Genomic DNA, 19,908 nt, shown 5'->3' with positions numbered 1-19,908 from the left:
AAAAAAAAAGGCAACTTTCCAGGTTTCAAACATCCAAAGGAAACTTTTGAATACTGTTTAAAAACAAACAAAAAAGGCCAGATTAGCTGATCTTCATGCTGGATTCTGAAAGCAGCTTGAAAGCTATGTAAGTTCACGGAGTGACTTGGAAATTCAGAGCCTTAGAATTTTATGCATGCAGGCAGCAGACCACAGCCTGAGTACCAAGCAATTTGCACCTCTGTTTTAGGCTTCAAGCCCTTGTAGTTCTATGTTAGGCCCTGGCAGACAACTTGGCTGTTTGAGCAGAATTACCTAGTGTTCCCACTTTTCCTACCACAATCCTGCCATACCTGCTCCCTGGGCCTCGGTGTCCGATGGCAGGGCAAAGTGCAGGGCAGCCTCCCCCGACAGGGTAATAAACCCTCCTGTCCAAGCACCAGTGCCAGCTTTACAGAGGTAGAGGTAGGATTGGCTGGAGAAGAGGTATTTCTAGGAGACTAACTCCAAATAGCTAATTCTCTAAAAGGACTCTTACTAGAAGACAATCCTAGTTGAAAGTTACGGCTTCTTTCTGAAGAATAAAAATTATCTACTAGGTAGATTCAGACTAAAAATGTTTTCTTTTCCAATTACCTTGTTGAATGTTACATTTTTCTAGTACTCTGAGAGGAAGAAATTCCAAGAAGCAATTAGTAAGAAAATAATGTCTATTCTCTAACTCAAAAGTTTTGCCCTTTTTGTTTGTTTTGTTGGTTGTGGTTTTTTGGTTTGATCTGGTTTTGGTTTTTTGCTTAAAAAAAAATTATGCATGATCAATGAGACACAAAACTTCTACATATGAGAATAGAGCAGTTTAAGCTATATACAGGAAAAGCCTGGCCTCTTTTGCAACTTTGTCATTAAAAAAACTATGAAGAAGTTCCTGATATGCTACCAGCGAAACAAATTTCATATTAATAAACTTCTTGCTTTTCAATTACTTTTGTCTGCAGTCTTGGAAATTATTCTCTTCCCACTGATGAGCATCATTTTGAACCAGGCTAAAGCACTTGCTTATTTGGGCTTCAGTGTCATTTCCCCCTGCCCTTTTGTGAGCAACGTGGTGGGTAGCGCAGGGGGGCTTGGTTTGCTGTGTGGGTCAGTTTGTTATTGGGAAACATTAACCTTTGCCTCCTGTAAAAGTTGCACTGGGCCTTGGATTTCCTTGATTAGCTGCATAGTGGGTGGCGGCCCCCCTGACAGACACTCTACTACGGGTTATCTGCTATATTTAGACACGACATCAGCATCTAAGGCCTTGTTGTTTAGGTCACTGAATACAGAGGAAGGTATCCAGTGTTAAGTACCCGCATTACTATGCTCCGTGTGCTGTCTGTCCTGTTCCAGCATTTCCTGTGACTTGCTCAGTTCATCTTTCTCTTCTCTGTCAAAGTCTTTATTCCAGCTGGGAGTTTGAACCTGAAGAGGGAAGAACACAAGGCACATATGGATGCACAGGGTGTTCTGTAATTATTCATTATCTCTTCTCATGAAATCATGAGCTTGAGAGTGGCATTTATGCCATATTTTGTATTATGCATCTGTTGAGATCAATGGAATTAGATGACCGTAGAATTGCTTCAACCGTTTATAACATCATTTTGTTAAATCAAGAATAGTTTTTCATGCTTTAGTGGGAAATGTCTATAGAAAATAAGAAATTAATGTATTATGAAAGGGACAGTTTATTGTGTGTGATACCAGTGTCATGGTTGAGATGGTCAAACGACACGGAACACGTTCTTCCAGGATTAAAGTAGTAGATGCCATTTATTGCTACAAGTGCATTTTTATACAGTTCTACCAATTCATGTGTCTCTTCACCACTGGTTACAAGTTACAGCAGTAACATCTCATTGGCTAATTTTGCTATCATCCATGTTACTCTTCTACTCCCTTCTCTCTCATGGGTACAACTTAATATCTCCAGATACTCCTTTACTCCCATCCTTCTCAAGAGTAAACCTTAATATCCTCAAGGTTGATCTCTATTCCCATACTCCCTGTAAAGGATTCCACAGACCCACCATAGTTTCCCACATACCAGTACTTAGCAGAAACCTTGTTTACTCCGGAACTTTATAATGGAACTATCACTTCTATTGACTGCCAAGGCTCTTGTTAGACACATACAAAATATTTTAGAAAATTTAAAAGTACACTGTGTTTTTAAAGGGTATGTTGTATTTTTTAAATATGTATTAAATTCCAAGAGAATTCCTAGAGTATGGCGGTACCTTGTAATTAGATTTGATTGCCTATCAACTTGATAAGTATCCTGTAATCATGCTGTGATAACTATGACCTTATATTAGATTATGTAAGACATGGATGTTTACAAAGTCAGAGCATCATACCAAGGTTAGAAAAGAATGGAAAATCTCTTATGAAAGGAGACCAAAACTCTCAATTGCTCCCATCCAGTTGACCTGAATAGTTCAGAGGAAAGATAACTGCTTACTTTTATAAAACTAGACTAGATATATTCTAGACTAAATATCTGAAACTTGTTGAAGACTTCCAGTTGCACAACAAAACGTAGCTGCAATGTGCAACTATCACCTCCACTTGGAATAATGTGGTTTCTTCCATCATGGAAGAGTACACAAAGCTGCATAATAACATAGGCCACGTGCAAAATATTTGCACTGAACTTTCTGGTTTTTCAGAAAATTTTAGCTGAAAATTACCAAATTTACGAAAAGCAAGACACTGCTCTTTAATTAGATCAATGCTAAAGACTGCCTTTGAGACAAGTGCATATGCTCAACTGGCAAAACTGCATGATATAATTTTTTCTTTAAACTTCAACCTTTTCAGGAGAAATATTTTTTTTTTCACATTAATATCAAAAAGTAAATGCAAACAAACAAAGGTGAATTAACAAATAAACTGTATTAAGGTTTTTGAATGCTTGGGCGACACTGTCAACTATACAGCTTTTGTGGATATAGAATGCTGATATTCATATGACAAGGCAAAACACACTTAGTCATGTGAGCAAAGTAAAAAAAAATACTGAAAACTGTCAGGCATAGCAGGACAGACCACTAGTATGACTAAAACCTGTGACTTTTGTATGAGCTTTGTGAACAAAATCAGAGATGCTTTATGTGCATATTTTGACAGCACAGGAAAGTGAGGGTGGATGACACTGAAGCCTGAAATAAGCAGGATTAAAAGTAGCAACTGTTGCCATTAAATATAACTTTATTTTGGCAGGGGTGTTTTTTGCTTATGTAGCAGGTATGCTTTTATATATATAAATTTATGGATGGGCAAGATACTTCATGAAGTAACAAGCTCGGGCTGTCCTAAGGAGAATTAAAGTATGGCTGGTGGCTTCTGAGTAAAAATAATATATACCAAAAATTGAACTTTGTTCAGGCCTGTTGTACTTAGTCACCGGATAAACTACCAAACTCTTACTAAAAAAATAGTAGACAGACTTAATGGATGAAAAGTGCTTTCTACTGGGAATTCCAGTACTTTTTCTCTTCCACATGAATGCCATCAGGGCAGAATCTGCAACACTTGCCATGGCCTGGCCACAGGGCTCCAAAAGAGCCATTCCAGGTGGAATGGGGAGCAGAGAAAGACTGCTTGGATAAACTAGGAAAAATGGAAATTTAATCCAGGATGGCTTAGACGAATGCAGCTTTACGAAGACATAGGTCTTGGGAAGCGTATGAGAGCCGTCTGTAAGTACATCTCGGGTAAAACCGGTAGGACAAAGAACCATCATTTGAATGAACGATAGTTCTGGCAGAATAAAAGACTATACAAATCTGTCTTCAACAAAACCAAGCTGGAAATGACAAAACTGTTTCTAATCCTTGGTGAGGCTCTGAGCCAGGCTTACGACTGAGGCTGAGGACTTCTGTTTTTCTTAGAACTGGGCAAGCCTGTGAAGCACAGGATTTGCTTCTGATAACAGGGGACTGGACTTGCTGATTTTGCAGGTTCCTCCCATTTCCATTTAGATTAATATGAGCTAGTCCAATAACTGTTACTATTCTGGTACTGTTTTCTGTGGAAATATGTTAATACTGTAAATGTCTGCTGGCTAAGTTGGAGATACCCCTCTGGAACACACAAGTTTTGCCTCTGTTTCTGCATTTGTTTTTCAGGAGTTTGCCCTGCCATCTTCTAAAAATGCATCTTCTGGTGGGAGCAGATATATCATTAATTCTTTGCACTCTTGTTTATGTCAAAAATAGGCTGTTAGACATAGGTAAAATAATTTCACTGTGCTTTTGTATTGGCTTGCATTTTCTTATGGGCGGCAAAGAACTGACCAGATTTGCATTGCTCAGTTTTTTTCTTATTATTGCGATAGAGGTGTTTGTTAAATACTGAATGCATAAGCCTGTTTCACATCCTAATGGCCAGAAATTACTCATGGACAGTGTCGGTACTATCTCCAAAACCTTTCTTTTAAATTTCAAAATTACAAAAGAGCAAACTAAATTGTCCAGACATCTAGTCATATAAAAACATAATCAATTTTTGATTTTAAAGTAAAAATACACTCAGAAATTTAAAAAGTTATCGATATAGTGCGTAATAGCATCAGACAAAATTAAAAAGAATTGTATGAACAGAATACTAGTAAACTGATTTTATCTTTTGTTGTCAGTTTGAGTGATAAAATATTAATGTAAGAAAAAATGGCACTGAAGAGGAAACAATGATAGGAAGGGGTTTGAAAATCAGCAACTGGTCCTAAGTGGGAATTAGATACTAAGTCTCAGCATGGCTAGATAATTTTTAGCTCTCTATATATATCTTTTGAGTGGGAAGATGGAATATAGAAACTGAATGCTGCTTTAATTTTTAAAATGGTTTAAACAAGCTAGATTTGCAGAAACTAAGTTGGAAGCAAAAGCAAGTTGTTTCTTGTTTGCTTTTTTTTTTTTTTTCTTTTGAAGTATCATTGCTTGGGGACTTTCCTCCTGGGTACTGTTCAAAATTGTTTTATTGTGACGCATTTGTTGTTTGCTGATCTCCCATAGATACCAGAGATGCTACTTTGGCTCACCCTTGCATTCTTGGGTTAGAGCGCTGAGACTTCTATATTCTGTCTTGTTAAATTTATGCTTATTATTTGGGTGGCTATATGAATGGTACTATTGCTCATCCACATTGAAATGCAATTAAAAGCCCTTTCCTAGCCACCAAATCCATCAAGTCATGAACTGCCCTTTCCCTGGGGTCCCAGATTCTCTGAGCTCAGCGAGAATAAATCTATGTGCTGTGAAATAATCCTGCCACCGCATTTTTACTTTTAAAACATGGAAATCAAACGTCTATTTTAAAATGACCCATGTACCATCTACAAGTACTTTCAGGGTACATACATTAGTTATATCTCTGCATTGGGGTACATCTGAAGTCAGATTATCCCACCTCCTGAATAAAAGTGTTTTTAATCTTTGTTTCTGAATACGTTTAGTAAAATTTAAATTTCCAGTTTATCTAAAGCAAAGGTTTACAAGATCATAAGTAGGAAAAGTCTGAAGACCTGTGTTTTTCTTTTCCTAACAACTGAATTGAAGGAATAGTATACTACAGAGAAGAGTCAAAGTAAGACAAGAAATAAAAAATAATCTACTTACATTATAAAAGGCAATTGGATGTTCTTTAACTGGACAGTAATGGAACTATTTTAAGTGCTTCCTTTTGCTTCAAACAGGTGGCTCAAGCATGCTATTTGGAGTTCATTTACAGTCAATTGATTCATGGCTAATAGCTTAAAAATACTACACTTCCTGAAAGTATTATAGTCAAAATGTGACAGTCAAGCCTGAAGCCTGAATTAAGTCACATTCCTTTAAAGGAACAAAAAGCACTGACATTCAACCAAACTGTATTTTCAATATCTTCATTGAAATTCATATGAGGAATCCCAAGACAGAATGGTTTTATTTGCTATATTTATTGCCTCCAGTGTACATTAAAAAAGAAATAAAAATCTTACTGCAATAATATTGGTATTTAGGCTAGGAGGTACAGTGGTTTTGTCTTCGTCTTGTCTTTTTTGTCTGTTTGATTTGTTTGTTTGTTTGATTGTTCTGCTATCACTCTCACACACACTTTGCAAATATAGCCGACTTATAACATTTCTGCTAACTACATGTATCTCCTTCTTTTACAAGAAACAGACATGCGGAGAAACTTGAGTATGATCTTGAGCAAATGACTTGCAGCTTGAGGCATTGCTGGGATAGAACCCATCATGAAATCTTGGCTGCACTGGGGTCGGCAGTAAAACTCCTGTTGAGTCCAGCAGAATCAGCCTCAGTCTCCTGGTTCATAGTCCTGTGCCATTTAGTAATAAATTGTAATAAGCATTGCATCTATGAAGATAAGAGTGTTTAGTCAACAGCTTGCTGTGACTTTCCATTCCTGCGGAATTGGAGAATAAGAGCTTGTCTGCACTCAATTGACCCTTCTGCTCAGTGCTGCAGTTTCTGCAGTGAAAACATGCTTATGTATTTTATGGGTCTGACAAATGCATCAACTTTAGCATTTGTATATTACTGTAGCTGAAAAATAGAGTGATAAGGGAAAATTCTTTCTTTGAACAATCTTTAGGGATACTTTGCAAAATTGACAAGGAAAGTTCAGAAAATCCTGACAAGGTTTGGAGGTTTATGCATATTCCTAAGCAAGGAAGTGGTTTTTTCCTTTCCATGGAAGGCCATCACTAGGAATATTTGGCTGTATCTTGCAGTTAGGTGGGGCAGTGTGTGGGGGAATTCTTTAAGTATTCTCACAGGGATTAAGATAAATATTGTATCTTTCAAAATATATGTTTTTTCCTAATATTTCATTCAAAAGCAGTATATCTATATTTTTTTTCTTCTTTTCTTATAGCCACTGCCTCCTTGTCATGACTCTAAGGAATCTATGCAGGTGTACAAACAGCACTGCAAAATAGCAGAAGAGTACCATGAGGTCAAGAAAGAAATTGCTCTGCTGGAAGAAAGAAAGTGAGTAACTTTCCCAAAGTATTTACTGTTGTATAATCTCTTTGTAAAATCCTGTTTTAAACATGAGGGTTTCACATGATATTTTCTCATGTTATAATTCTGCCTGACCCTTACAGTACAGCACAACGCTTAGGACATTTGTCCATAGGATCAACTGGGGCCACTAAGGACGTGGAGTTGTCGTTGTTCTGGGCCCTCAGTTATACAGATATCCCTAAAAACCTTCATCGACAACCTCCACATCACATAACAATCTAGTTCATCTGATGTGAGTCCCCTTTTTAGTTTTAGGGATATTTTTTTCAATTCCACTTTACATACTTTCATGAAGAACATAATGGATTCTCAGCTAGGTTTAGAGTACTTGACAATATTAGGAAACATTTTCCTGTGAGGTGCATTGTCTCTATGTACATTGACATTTTAGGTGTACATACCCAAAGTGCATAAGCTGGAGAACATTATTTTTCTTGTCTATGGCCTATACTCACACCTCTGTCATCTTTGCATGACTATTAAATGCCAAAGTGCCTTCTGTGACTCTTGGTCCTTTTCCACAAGAAACCTGAAAAATAAATTCATAAAGAGGAAAGAGGGTGAGTAGTGGAAGCTTTTAACAGACAACCATCCCCAAAGAATAACACTTACTGCTAAGTGAACCTTCTCTTTCAAATGCTTTTTTGTTTGCACATTCACACTGAAGGTGACTTCAAGCAGTGTTGCCTTCTTCAGGGAGAGTTACCTCAGTGTTGATCTCTGAGACTCCTTGCGAAAATGAAGACCACACCATTTTTCTTCCAAATGTTGCTTGAACAGAAAGAGCTCTGTTGCAGAGTGGGCTTTGAGTAGAAGGTGGACCACTGTGTCTTTTTCATAGCAGTATTTGCAGAGTTGACTATGCAGTTCAGCCAAATGTCCATCCATGGTGGTCTTCAGCTGCAGAAGCAAGCTGATAGGAGGGAAACTGGTGAAAACTTGTAATCTTACAAGTAAGACACCAAAGATCTCCTTGAATCCAGACTATTCCGGGTAAGAAAATGAGACTTGTCTTTATTGGAGTTGATGGCTACAGGCACTATATAGTTAGTTGTTGCCTGAAGTGTCAGAACTAGCTGAAGTTTCCCCCTACAAATCCCCTTCCACTGCAGGACCTGTATGGCACTCAGTTGCTGACATACTGGCACAAAAGTTAAAAAAGAAGTAAAACTAACCAGAAGAGATTAACACCACATTGTCCCAGCGTTTGCATTTGATTAATCATTAGTTAAACTTGGACAATCGAAAGTAATTGGTGATTTTTAAAATATGTAGAGAAGATAAGTAATTAAAATAATTTTGCAATGATTTGTCAAAGTTGATTGTCTGGTATAAGCTGCTTACATGTGTATTTAGCAACCAAGTGAATTCCGAGGAAAACGTGTGTTTGTCTTTTCTGAAAACCCAAAGGGAACATAAAATATTAAATGGTTGTTGAAGTGCTTAACTTCAGACAGATAAACTCAAAAGCTAGCCTTAGATCATTTGGTTTTTAGGGTCTGCTAATATAAATGTGTTACTATTACTGACACATCCCTGAATCAGTTATGCATATTTATGAAGTAAGCTTAGAGACCTTGAAAACACCTATATAATTTGCATTTACTAGAATGCAAAAAAATACTGTTTGAATGCATTTTTGTTTATGCGTTTCGTTTTATGTAGTCTTACTCCTTGGGAATAGCAGGTACATGCACAAAATTGTTTACCTGAGCTCTAAATTATCCTAATCAACCTCTGAGCTCTAAATTATCCTAATCAACCTCTGAGCTCAGACATCAGCCTCTCAGCAGCATTTATCCTGGATGAATTAAGGAGCTTCAGGCTGGCATTCTCTTTCATTCCACCAGTGCATGTCAATAGTGGAACAGTGCGAGGAAGCTTCCACCACTGCTACATTTGCTGAACCTTTCTGTGGTTAGAAGATTTAATGCCCCAGTAAACATATGTGAAAACAAGAGTGGCTGAACAAGGCAGCAAATAGAATTATATTGTTGTGATTCTTATGTGCCTTCTAATTACATATTTGTGGCTTAGATATTAATATGCTGTGTAGCTGTGAAATGCCTAAGCATGATAAATATCAGTGCAGCACCTTTCACCAACTTCCAAATCTCTTAATCTGAAGGTCCCACAAGCACTGGGATTGAAGATGCTTAATTTCCTACAGGTTGGTGCACTGTGGTTATTTGATTTTGAGGTTTAAAAAGCTGCAAGTTCCAAATGAAGCTTTTTTTCTACAGATGGAAACTAGTCACAACTCCTCCCTCCAGGTAGACTCTCCATTTTGTAGTATTTTGGAGGTCTCACGATACTACCATTCCCCTTTGAGGTGTCTTTCCTTTCTGCAGCAGTCTGTTTATATAAAACCTTCCAGAAACTGACACCTCTTCATTTCATGAAGTTCGGTTGAAATTGAAAGGTGGATTAAAAAGGTATTAGGACAAATACACTTTTACACACATGTAAGCATATATAACCTGAACACATTAGCCTTTATTTTTATTTAAACTAGATAGAAAAGGAGTGTAAGTGTGTAAGTGAAGGAGTAAGCAAAAAGTAAAAGAGAATTTTGGTCTATTGATCACTGATTTTTATATAAAAACATTCTCTACGGTTACACTTTGAAAGTTAAAGGAAGCTTAGGGGGTAGCATATGATGAATGAAAAGGATAAGAGTGGATTACAATAGCTGGGGTGGCATGCTTTGATTTTTCTAAAACGTCTGATGAGATGCATAGCTTTTAGGCTCAAAAGCGGTTACAATCAAATTGAAAAAGTTGAGTTTGCAGCTTTCTGAGATTTGTTCCTGTTGCAGGTGTCTTTATCTTTTCAGATTAAAGATTTCATTTGCCCAATTCATCTGCTACCCGTTGTCTATTTCTTTTAAATAATATTCTGATAAAATAGAGTTTCATCCCTTGTAATGGGAACAAACAATTTGTGCAGTGCTCTTCAGCATACATTGTTACCAGAGGCAACACAAGGTGCTGTTGGATGGCGCCGCTGCCAGTGCTCCCATCTTCCTTTCCACAGATCAACGCACCTCTGGAATTCAAATGTCAAGCCCCCCTGGCAGTGTCTGCACCTGCGGTGCCTACTGAGAGTACACTCTGCACAGAGAATGCTGAAGACAATGATTGTCAAGAGCACAAAATGGATCGAGCAAATATTATTGAGTTTTTGGCTAGGAAGAAGAAATAATGTTAAGTTAATCTGACATAAATGTCCATACAAGTATTGGAGCTTTTTCGTAAAACAAAAACTGGAATAGTATTCATTCTACTTTAAACAATTTTTGTTCCAACCTCCAAAGTTCAGTGTAACCTTTTATACATGTAATAATACATGTGGCTATATTTCTAAAAGAGGCATTTTTAAGAAATAGAAAGTTGAATAATGTTGTTTTAAAACAGTAAAAAATATTTGCTCTGTTGCAACTTTTCAAAGCCTTTTAGTGCTGATTAGCTTATCTCTCACTGCAGCATGAAGATCTAGTATGGCTGAAGTATAGAAAGGCAGTGGTGTGCAATGTCAAGGGTTGCTTTTCATCAAGGGAAGATCAGAGCTTATTTGTCCCTTTCTCTTGTACATAATGTAGAGGCAAGAGAAAGGAAGTGGGAGAGAAGACAAGAACTATTTCACAGGAAAATGGGAAATGTGAGAAAGGGAGATTGCAGGTTCAAGAAAAGGAAAATCAAAGGACAAAGCAAATGAGAAGGGAAAAGGAAATTACTCAGGAAAAAGACAAACGAAAGCAAGAAATGGAAATAATTTAAAAGAACATTAGGTAGATTTTTTTTTCTAAAATAAACAATCATAGCTTTGTTTGCTGTCTTCACTGAAATTCTTCCCATTTATGCCAGCAATATGTAGTACAAGGGACAAAATCACTCTGGAATGGGAGACATGATCGAAAAGAAAGAAAAGGGTGTGGAAGTGAGAACACACCACATTTAGGTCACAGAATGTAATTTAATTTATGTTCCAGAAACACACATGTATTTCCATAACAGATGGTTTTGGGTATCTAAGTTTGGGTGAAAGGGATGGGATGGCTGGTTATTTTGAGCACTTGTTATTTTGCTATTACTAGATAATGACCTTGGATTTTGTAGTTAAATATTAGAGTTGCCATGGCTGCTACCTATATCTTATATTCTTAGCACTGTCTGGTTTTCTCTTTTTCCTCCCCCAGGCAATTCTAATATAACTCTCCAGAAAATATCATTTGATCACCACCTGGTTTAGGATCACTCCTTTTCTTTGCCATGGATACGATTTCTTTTCCTTCTTTTACACATATTACAGTAGATGTGCCGTGGAGGTGTCTGCTTAATTTTGCGGGATCCTTCCATATACTTTAGCATGCTCTCATGACCACAGGACTGTTTCTAAGGTCTCAACTCCAGACGGTTTCTCCAGGTACACTGTTTCTGGAGTGTCTTTGCCAAGACTGTTGAGACAAATAGTCTTCAGACTCTCAGGTACTGCAGAAGAAGATTGGTGTGAACCATAAAGGCAACCTTTTATCTTAATAATTTTCCCATTCTAGACCTGATTTTTCGTCATCTCACATGTATCCAAAATACGTTACCAGCCAAATAGTGTAAATTTCAGCTTTTCTGATACAAAGAGAAACTTCAACTTGCCCTGTTCCAGTGGTAAATACTTATGGACTTTTTATGTGCTGGCACCCAAGACATATTTTTATTTACATTAGAACATGCTGTCTCTTTGTTTTAAAAATTAATTAGAAGACTTTGGACACACAAAAGCAGTCTCCTCGGATAGCAATTACCTTACAGGGTCTGATGATTCCTCCTGACATGAAAGCTATGTCAGATATGGGAAGAGTAAATGATCTTATGGCCACCAGAAGACACAGACACTGTTAGCTGGCAAGAAATGTGTAGTACGACAGATGCATGATCCTGAACACATTGTTCACAATGAGAGAAAGACAAGTCTGCCTCTTTGCACTGTGGAAGCTGTTTTCCTTGAGTCTAGCCCATCTCCAAATACACTTCTCTCCAAATAGATTTATCTGCTTTGTCTGTCACTTTTCTTGGTATTTATTCATTGTGACTATTACTGTAAAGGCACTCTGTTTTCTGCATGGTCAGTCGTTAAGGCCAGGGCAAAAGGAATAATTTCCTTAAGACCACACTGAGTTTCTCTCCTGCAGTGGTATGGCTTGTGGTTTATTCGTTTGTGATAATGCAAATCACACTCCCCTTCCCACTCAAACCTCTCCCTGAAGAAGAACACTTAAAGTGTACATTACAGATTGTCTCAAAGCTTTGAGTGTCTCAGCGCCATTTTAGAAAATACCTTATCAATGCTGTTAATATTTAAACTCAGGGTAACCATTCACAGAAAACACAGATTACACAGTGCTAGATCTGTTTATTAAGCATCCATAACAAAGGCTAGATGGTGCAAGAGCTTAGTATGGTGTTCTTTAACCTCTGGAAGCTAAGTTCAAATCCTGGATTAGATCAGAAGCAAATGTTAGTTACTGTCCTCATCCTTTTGTGAGCTTCGTAAACCACACCATTCATAACATTTAGCAATTCCCTGGTACTCTAATTTTAGATCTCTATGGCAGGCTGGCAGTATTTGACTGAAACATCACCCTACCCTGTAAACAGGTGTTGATCCTGATGGGAAGGGAATAAGTAGGTTCTGCTGACTCAGAAGTGGGCAATTTTACTACCTCAGTGCGAGGAAACTGCTTTCTGCGAGGGAGGTCCTAGAGTGTGGATTACAGCCATGAATATATTTTAGTTTTAATGCATTTATATTTTGTTTAATAGCAAAGCTAAATCCGGGGCGGGGTGGGGGTGAAGGGGGAGGTGAAGGGAAGTTATATGTGCTGTTTGAGTATTACTGGAGAGCAGCACAAAAGCCATGCCTGCATATAGCCTCATCTTATCAAATTGGAGCTGACATTCATTAACAGAGCTGTCTGAGTTTACACACTGTCTGTCTGTGCCACTCCTGGCTCAAGTCCAAATAGAGTAGTTAGTACCTCTCTTTTACACATGCTAAAAGTCCCCTTGGAAAAGGTTTACCTGCTTTTAAGACACTGGTTACTTATTCGTGTATTTACTGCATCTTCCTTTAAGAACCTTGTAAATGTAAGGAAAGTAAGGGACAATGATTCTGAATTAATTTGTTTGGAACACTTCTGAGTCAGCAGTCTGTAATTTGAAAGAGCTTAATTTAATCCTTCAGTCCATCATTGTGCCAGTAGAATAATTGCAAAAAAAAAAAATATTGCTGAAGCTCTCTTTTGGTCCTAAGAGACAAAAATCTTCTAGAGTGAGGGTGTCAAACTCATTTTCACCAGGGGCCACATCGGCCTCACGATTGCCTTCAAAGGGCTGAATGTAATTTTAGGACTGTTATTACTCTTACATTTATACAGTCCTAAAATTACATTCGGCCCTTTGAAGGCAACCACAAGGCCGATGTGGCCCCCAGTGAAAATTAGTTTGACACCCCTGATCTAGAGGAAGCCCTAAGAGAGTAAAGTGGTTAAAGCTTCTGGACCTGTAAAACCTCATTGTCCCTAAATGAGTTTCTCAATCTCTAAAGCACACATGCAATTACTCCTTTGTGGCCTATGGTTGCATTAATAGGAGCTGAAATATCGAACTGTGTAGCAAGATCAGTTAATCTTGGCCCATTTGAAAATTATTCGATCTAGCATGGCCTGGGCAAAGAGAAATGAATCTGTTAATGTGTTGCTGCTTTTGAAATTTTTACAACTATATTGTGCCAAATGTTAATAGAATTTTGCTGAAAAAATATGCTTTTGATATTTTCTCTTGAAGATGCGACTGAATATAACTTTTACCTGGTGAAAAGAGAGAGAAAAGGTTTTCCTGCAGCATAGCTGCTAGGCATCACCTCAGTGGTATAACACAAAGCCATATTTAGCTACAGGAGGGTTTCTATATACTGCAACTTTTGGGTGATTTAAAATTGCTGAAATGTTCTGCTAACTCTTGTCTTCTTTTTTTTTGATATGGGAAACACAGTAGGGAGAAGTAAGCGTGCCAGGGGTCTCTTCTAACTTGTGACTCCTTGAACTGCAGTAACTGTGTCTGTAAACAGCCAGCTAAACCATGGGCAAACTGTGCTATTACTGAAAGCTGTAGTAAAAGCAGAGGAAGATCAAAGCAATCCTAAAAGAAAGCCAGATCAGAAGAGTTTTTCAAAATCCAGATGCTTACGAATTTGTTGTTGTAAGCGGTAGCTTTGCAGCTATAAGTAATGCAGGTGATCAGCAAATACTGAAATGTTAACATTTCATGAATACTCTGACCTGTGGTGATAAAATTACTAATCTGTAGGAATTTCCTGTCTAAGAGCACGGGTCCAGCTCGACAACAGGGCTCCTTTAAGGACTGCAGTAAAAGCTGTCCTCTTTGAAGGCATCACGTCTTCCCACTGCTGATCTGCAAGCATTGTTTTGACGTGACTGAGAAATAAAGTCACAGGGCTATGAACAGTTAAAGATTAACTAATCTCTGCGATAGAATGATCAAAAGAACTGAGAACCTTTTAGAGGAGACTTCCTGTAACAGGAGTGAATGAATGATTTGACTTAAAGGGGAAAAAAAGCAGAGGCCAGGCTGGCCTGCTGGGTAACTAAGTAGAGAGCAATTAGATACCCTGCGAGTTACTCATGCCTTCGGTGCATTTTGTTTTAAGATCTCTTTAATCTTAACTTGTGCTGAGGTAATTTCAGTTGATACTATACAGGAGACTCCAGCTCTGGGAATACAGGGCACTGTGTGACTCCATCCAGAAAGAATTAACATCTTCAATCGTCCTGTGTCTGCTCTTAAAAAGACCAGGAGGGGTCAGGTTTGCATCTCTATCACTCTTCCTCAGCAGTAGGGCTAAGGTCTGAGCATAAACACATTACAGAAACATTATATGTAGTACAGATTCATGTGCCTAGTATTTACTATATGGTGTTTCAAACCCAATCTCAAAGCAGTAGTGATTTCACATTAGGTCTGTCTTTTGAAACACCCTGTAGAATCATTTTTTCTTTGTAGCAGAGGAAAGGAAACTAGGAGTACTTCACAGAATTTACTGATAATGCTAACCAACTGAACAAAAAACCCTCGCTCTCTTTCAAATATGTTTGGTATTGAGAGAAAAATAAATTGTTATTCTTCATGCAAAATATTAGCATGTGATCTCCAGGAACATGGGATTCTATCCCATGAACTGCATGTTCAACTCTTACTGAAGTTCGAGATCACAGAATCATAGAATAGTTTGAGTTGGAAGGGACCTTCAAAGCTCATCTAGTCCAACCCCCTGCACTGAGCAGGGACACCTTCAGCTAGATCAGGTTGCTCAGAGCCCTGTCCAGCCTGGCCTTGAATGTCTCCAGTGATGGGGCAGGGATACTTGAAGGTCCTCAGCATTTCGCAGGTTTGGTAACTGAACATTAGACCTATCTGAGATTTTGGCAGCTTCGTCTTTTAAAGGAAAAAGGAAGACTAATAAATCAGTTTTCTAGGTCTTTGTTTCACAAGAGCTCAAGTAATACCACGCTAACCACCAGCATTAATCTCATTAATCTAACAAACAACAACAAGTTTTCGCATACTGACATTTTTAATTCTTTTTTTTTTTTTTTTCATAATCACCAGAAAGGAGCTGATTGCCAGGCTGGAACAAGTGGAAAAAGAAAGCATGGATGCTGCTCAGCTGGCTAAGGAGTATGCAGAACTGACAGAGGAGAACCGAACACTGAAGCTGGCCCAGACGCAGTGTGTAGAGCAACTGGAAAAGCTCAGAATACAGTACCAAAAAAGACAGGGGTCCTCATAACTCTCAACTAGCTTATGTGAGGCAGTTAATACAGGATTGGTCCTGTGCTGTAAGAGATTTTAAAATAAAGGTCTGTTTAATATGTTATAATACTTTACTACAGATACAGAGTATGTAGAAGTCTATATTTGATTTAATGCTTGCCAGCCAGTAGCTTAATATAATGGATATTTCATCCATTATATAATGGATATTTTATTTCAAGTAACATAATTGAAGTTAATCTATCCCCATTATATGTTCTAGTAGATCAGGTTTCTTTTCTAAACATATTTCTTCCAATTTAAGAAGATATGGACACACCAGAAAATGATATAAATAGTCTCTGTGTTGGGAATTTGGACCATACTAAGGCATACAGCAGGGACATTGTTAATATATGGAATACATCTATGTTAATTTTAGTTTGGAGAAGATTTTTTTAATTATTTTCCTCATGCCTAAAGTGTTTGGAAGTTATCTTGAAACAGATCTCCTCATGGGTAAAAACTACTCTATTATACCATGTCAACTTTACACTGTTGTATAAAATCTGACAAATTGCACGCTGAAAATTGAAGTAACATAATTACTTTTTATCAAACAAGTGGACTGCCAGTAATAATTTGCAAGTTATGAAATTAAAAGGAAATGGATGAGATCAAACTTTCCTTCCTCAAGTGTAAAGATAGCTTGAGAGTCTTTTTATTGTACTTTTTGGCATGCAAGAAATGAAAAATTAATATATGAATACTACCATAATAGTTCCAACTGAGAATATGTCAGAGAAAGTACTGTGAGGATATTTTGTTCTTATTTTCCTGTCTGTTTTGAAACATAAGTGGCTGTAAGTAGGGACAGGAGTTCTGTGATATACAAATAACCCGGAAGTAAAATATTAGTTGTACTTGCTCTATTTATCCCTGTATTTTCCTAGATCAGTTGAAAATCCTTTGTTATACTTCCATTTCTGTTCATACAGTATTTTTTTCATTAAAAACAGATACAGAAAAGCCATTTTATGTTCTGAATGTTCTTAAATCACCCTTTCTTTTTAGCTCTGCTTGACAGATGTAGCTTGTTGCATCTTCAGGAGGCTGGAATTCAACTTGATGTGTCATTAATACTGAAATGTGTCTTCATAATTGAAAACTATGAACTTAAGATTCCCGCCAGAACTTTCGCTTTGATTACTGTCACTCATCTGTTATATAAATGGGATTTTATGTTCCTGGGGAAGTCTTTTGGCACCAAAACCTTCCTCAGTAATCCCAGCGGCAAAGGGGGCAAAAAAATACAAGCTGCCCTGAATTTCTCTGTGCTAACAACTACTACAGTGTTCCCTGCAGCACAGGCATGAAAACAGGCTCCATGTTGCTACAAGTACTTCACGTTGCAGCGAGAGAGTTTGAGGAGGCAGCAGGAGAGGACACAAGGACAACGGTGTCCCCACGTCTCCTGCTGAGCCACTGGGCAGGGGCAGTGAATGCACCTGGCGCTGCTCGCTCCCCTACCCCAGCCAGTGCACACACATGGAGGGAAATCACCTCTCTGAGGCACCTGCTTTCTGCTGGGATGCTCCATGGGCAGCATCACACTGGGTTTGTTCCTCTTTCAGAGCACATTGTTAGCTGAGGGCCCAGTTTTCACTGTATATTGTGAAAGCTGGAGAGAAAAAAACCCATAATGAATAAAAAAACTCTCGGGGTGTCAAGCTTATGAGTGCTGGAAAAGCCTTGTCCAAGTTTTGTGCTGATGGCAAACATACCCTGTACAGACTTCAGGGTTTTGCTTTGAGCACAGGCTGCTGCAGAATCTGGGATATATTATTTTTGTGTGCATTTATGAGTTTTGAACAACAGGATTGCCATTTTCAAAATTAATTTGTTGATTTAGACACAGATTTTTCTATCTAGCTTTGAAAATATCAGCCAGTCTGTTTGGTGATTTCAGTGAATTAATCGGAAACTGCACAAAGTATGTAAAATTATTTCATTAGCTGGCTGGCTCTGGATGCAGATGGATCAGACAGCAGAACTTCACGTACAGATAACTTTGTTCACCTTGAAGTTCTCTATCTAAGGGCAACCATTTTGTTTTAGATGTCAAAATAATATCAGATCTTACTCTTTGAGAAAAACCTGAGGGAGAGCCAAAATAATGTTGAGAAGGGATGCCGGGCATCCTTTGTGACACACAGTGATTTGAGAATAACCAGGGAATATGGCTTTTCTAGCCTGTACAGACTGACCACTATGGAAGTCTTCAGGAAATATTTTTACAGGTGTACAGACACCAAATTTCTGGTCCAGTTACCAGCCTGGCTAAATATGGAACTCTTAAAATATCCCAAACTAATTGAAGTCAGAGACCTCTATTTAATCTGGACTCTGGCTATTTGCAAGCAGATTTTCCTCCTACTTTTAGTTATAGTGAAAGTAAAAAATAACTGCTTTGTATCAATTTATTTACCTGCCAGCAGGGATGCTCATGTGCCTGAGAAGAGTGACTCAGAGAAATTGCATCACAATTCAAATGAGCAAAACTGAAATAGAAGTACCAAGGAAGAAAAATTAAGGTATCTCATGAAAACAATTTTTTAAAGAAAAAATAACGGGAAGTAGGATTCAAAGACAGAAGGGTAGACAAATGGAATTTTCCAAAAATATTCATAGGCAAGTGAAATTAAAATGCAGAAAAGTCAACATAACCCAGAAAATCATTCAAGTATTGCAGAGTAAGAATGGCTAGAACAGCCTTCTGAGAGGAAACTGCTGCACCTATCATCCATCTCTTGATTTTTTTATCAAGAGCATAATGATAAACATTTTCACATTCAATAAATCTCCAATTTTGACATGATAAATTTTTCTCTAGATATTACTTTGAACTACGTAGCTCTGCTGACTCGATAGGTGAAATTAAGAAAATGTTTGTTTGTCATATTTATGCTGTATTTTCCAAATAGACAACATGATTTGTACCTTTCTAGTATTTAAGGAGGGACCTTGAATTGTTCTGCTACCTAGGCCCATTGTAAGTATAGCACTGTGAAAAAGAGTTTTATACAATTATTTCAAAGCGGCTTTTTACATTGTATTTCACCCAAAAACTTAGAAGGCAATTCCAGCTTTTGACTTCAACTGCCAGTGAAACATCCAACTTTATGAGTTCTGACTACAGGCTGTGACAGCTGCAGTTGCACCCAACCAAACGCCAGCACAGTCTGAGGCTCTTGCTCGCTCTTCACCAGTGGTCGGTAGGCAAGGAACGACATGTGAAATGCTCAGGTGACTACAGAAGCTGCTAAAGCTATACAGCTATATAGATACAGTCTGTTAGACAGATAAAGTGTATTTCTTGCTGTTGTCCACGTTAGTGAAAGTAAGTATACCACCACAATGACAAACGTGTTTGCTTCAGACCACTTAAAACAGTGAAGTACATGGGTTTGTAAAAACAAGACCTGTGCTTTCCATTTCCTATTATTACTAACTAACTTCCTTCCGTCGTAACAAATGCTGAACAAGCTCCATTTAAGCATTGCAGTTAGCAAGGATATGACTCATGCAGTATTGAAACAGTGAGAGGCTAGAGTGACTTTACACTTGAAAGGTCTGGAAGATAAGGACCTACAGGTTTAGATTTGGTGGAGCTTTTCTAATGTTTCCCTTTCCAGACTTATCTTTATTCTGTCTGGTTTTGTGAATTAATGATCTTTGGAAGTGTGTCACCTCCCCCAGGAGGCTCTGTTGCCATCTAGGCTTTTTTGAGCACTACACATTGTTCATGTGGGTACAAATAGACAGGGGTATGACAGTGGTGTTCTCAGCCTTCCTTTGGGCTGCATGGTCGGGGAGCTCTGGCCCATGTCCATTTGCTGCTTGAACTCCAGTCACAGACTGCCTTGCAGAAACGAGCCAGTTGCAGTCTTAGTCATGGAGTCACTTGGTGTTTTTTCCTACATAAAACTTTTTGCTCGTTCAACACACAAGACAATGTGTCTAGAGGA

At 38.1% G+C, this 19,908-nt stretch overlaps 1 protein-coding gene across 1 annotated transcript in view; it reads left to right on the top strand.

Moving 5' to 3' along the window:
* Positions 1-16,850, top strand: part of MAP3K7CL (MAP3K7 C-terminal like) — a 28,454-nt gene extending 11,604 nt beyond the window's left edge. Inside the window, exons 3-4 of the mRNA XM_082065845.1 lie at positions 6,901-7,016; positions 15,737-16,850. Of these exons, the coding sequence (XP_081921971.1) occupies positions 6,901-7,016; positions 15,737-15,917 (297 nt within the window). The 3' untranslated portion in view covers positions 15,918-16,850. The remainder of the gene's footprint in view (positions 1-6,900; positions 7,017-15,736) is intronic.
* Positions 16,851-19,908: the final 3,058 nt, after the last annotated feature.

Source organism: Streptopelia decaocto (genome assembly GCF_964273445.1).
Source record: "Streptopelia decaocto genome assembly, chromosome: 1".
NCBI classification, from domain to species: Eukaryota; Metazoa; Chordata; class Aves; order Columbiformes; family Columbidae; genus Streptopelia; species Streptopelia decaocto.
The sequence above is the reverse complement of the archived record's forward strand: the minus strand, read 5'-3'. Positions and strand labels throughout refer to the sequence as shown.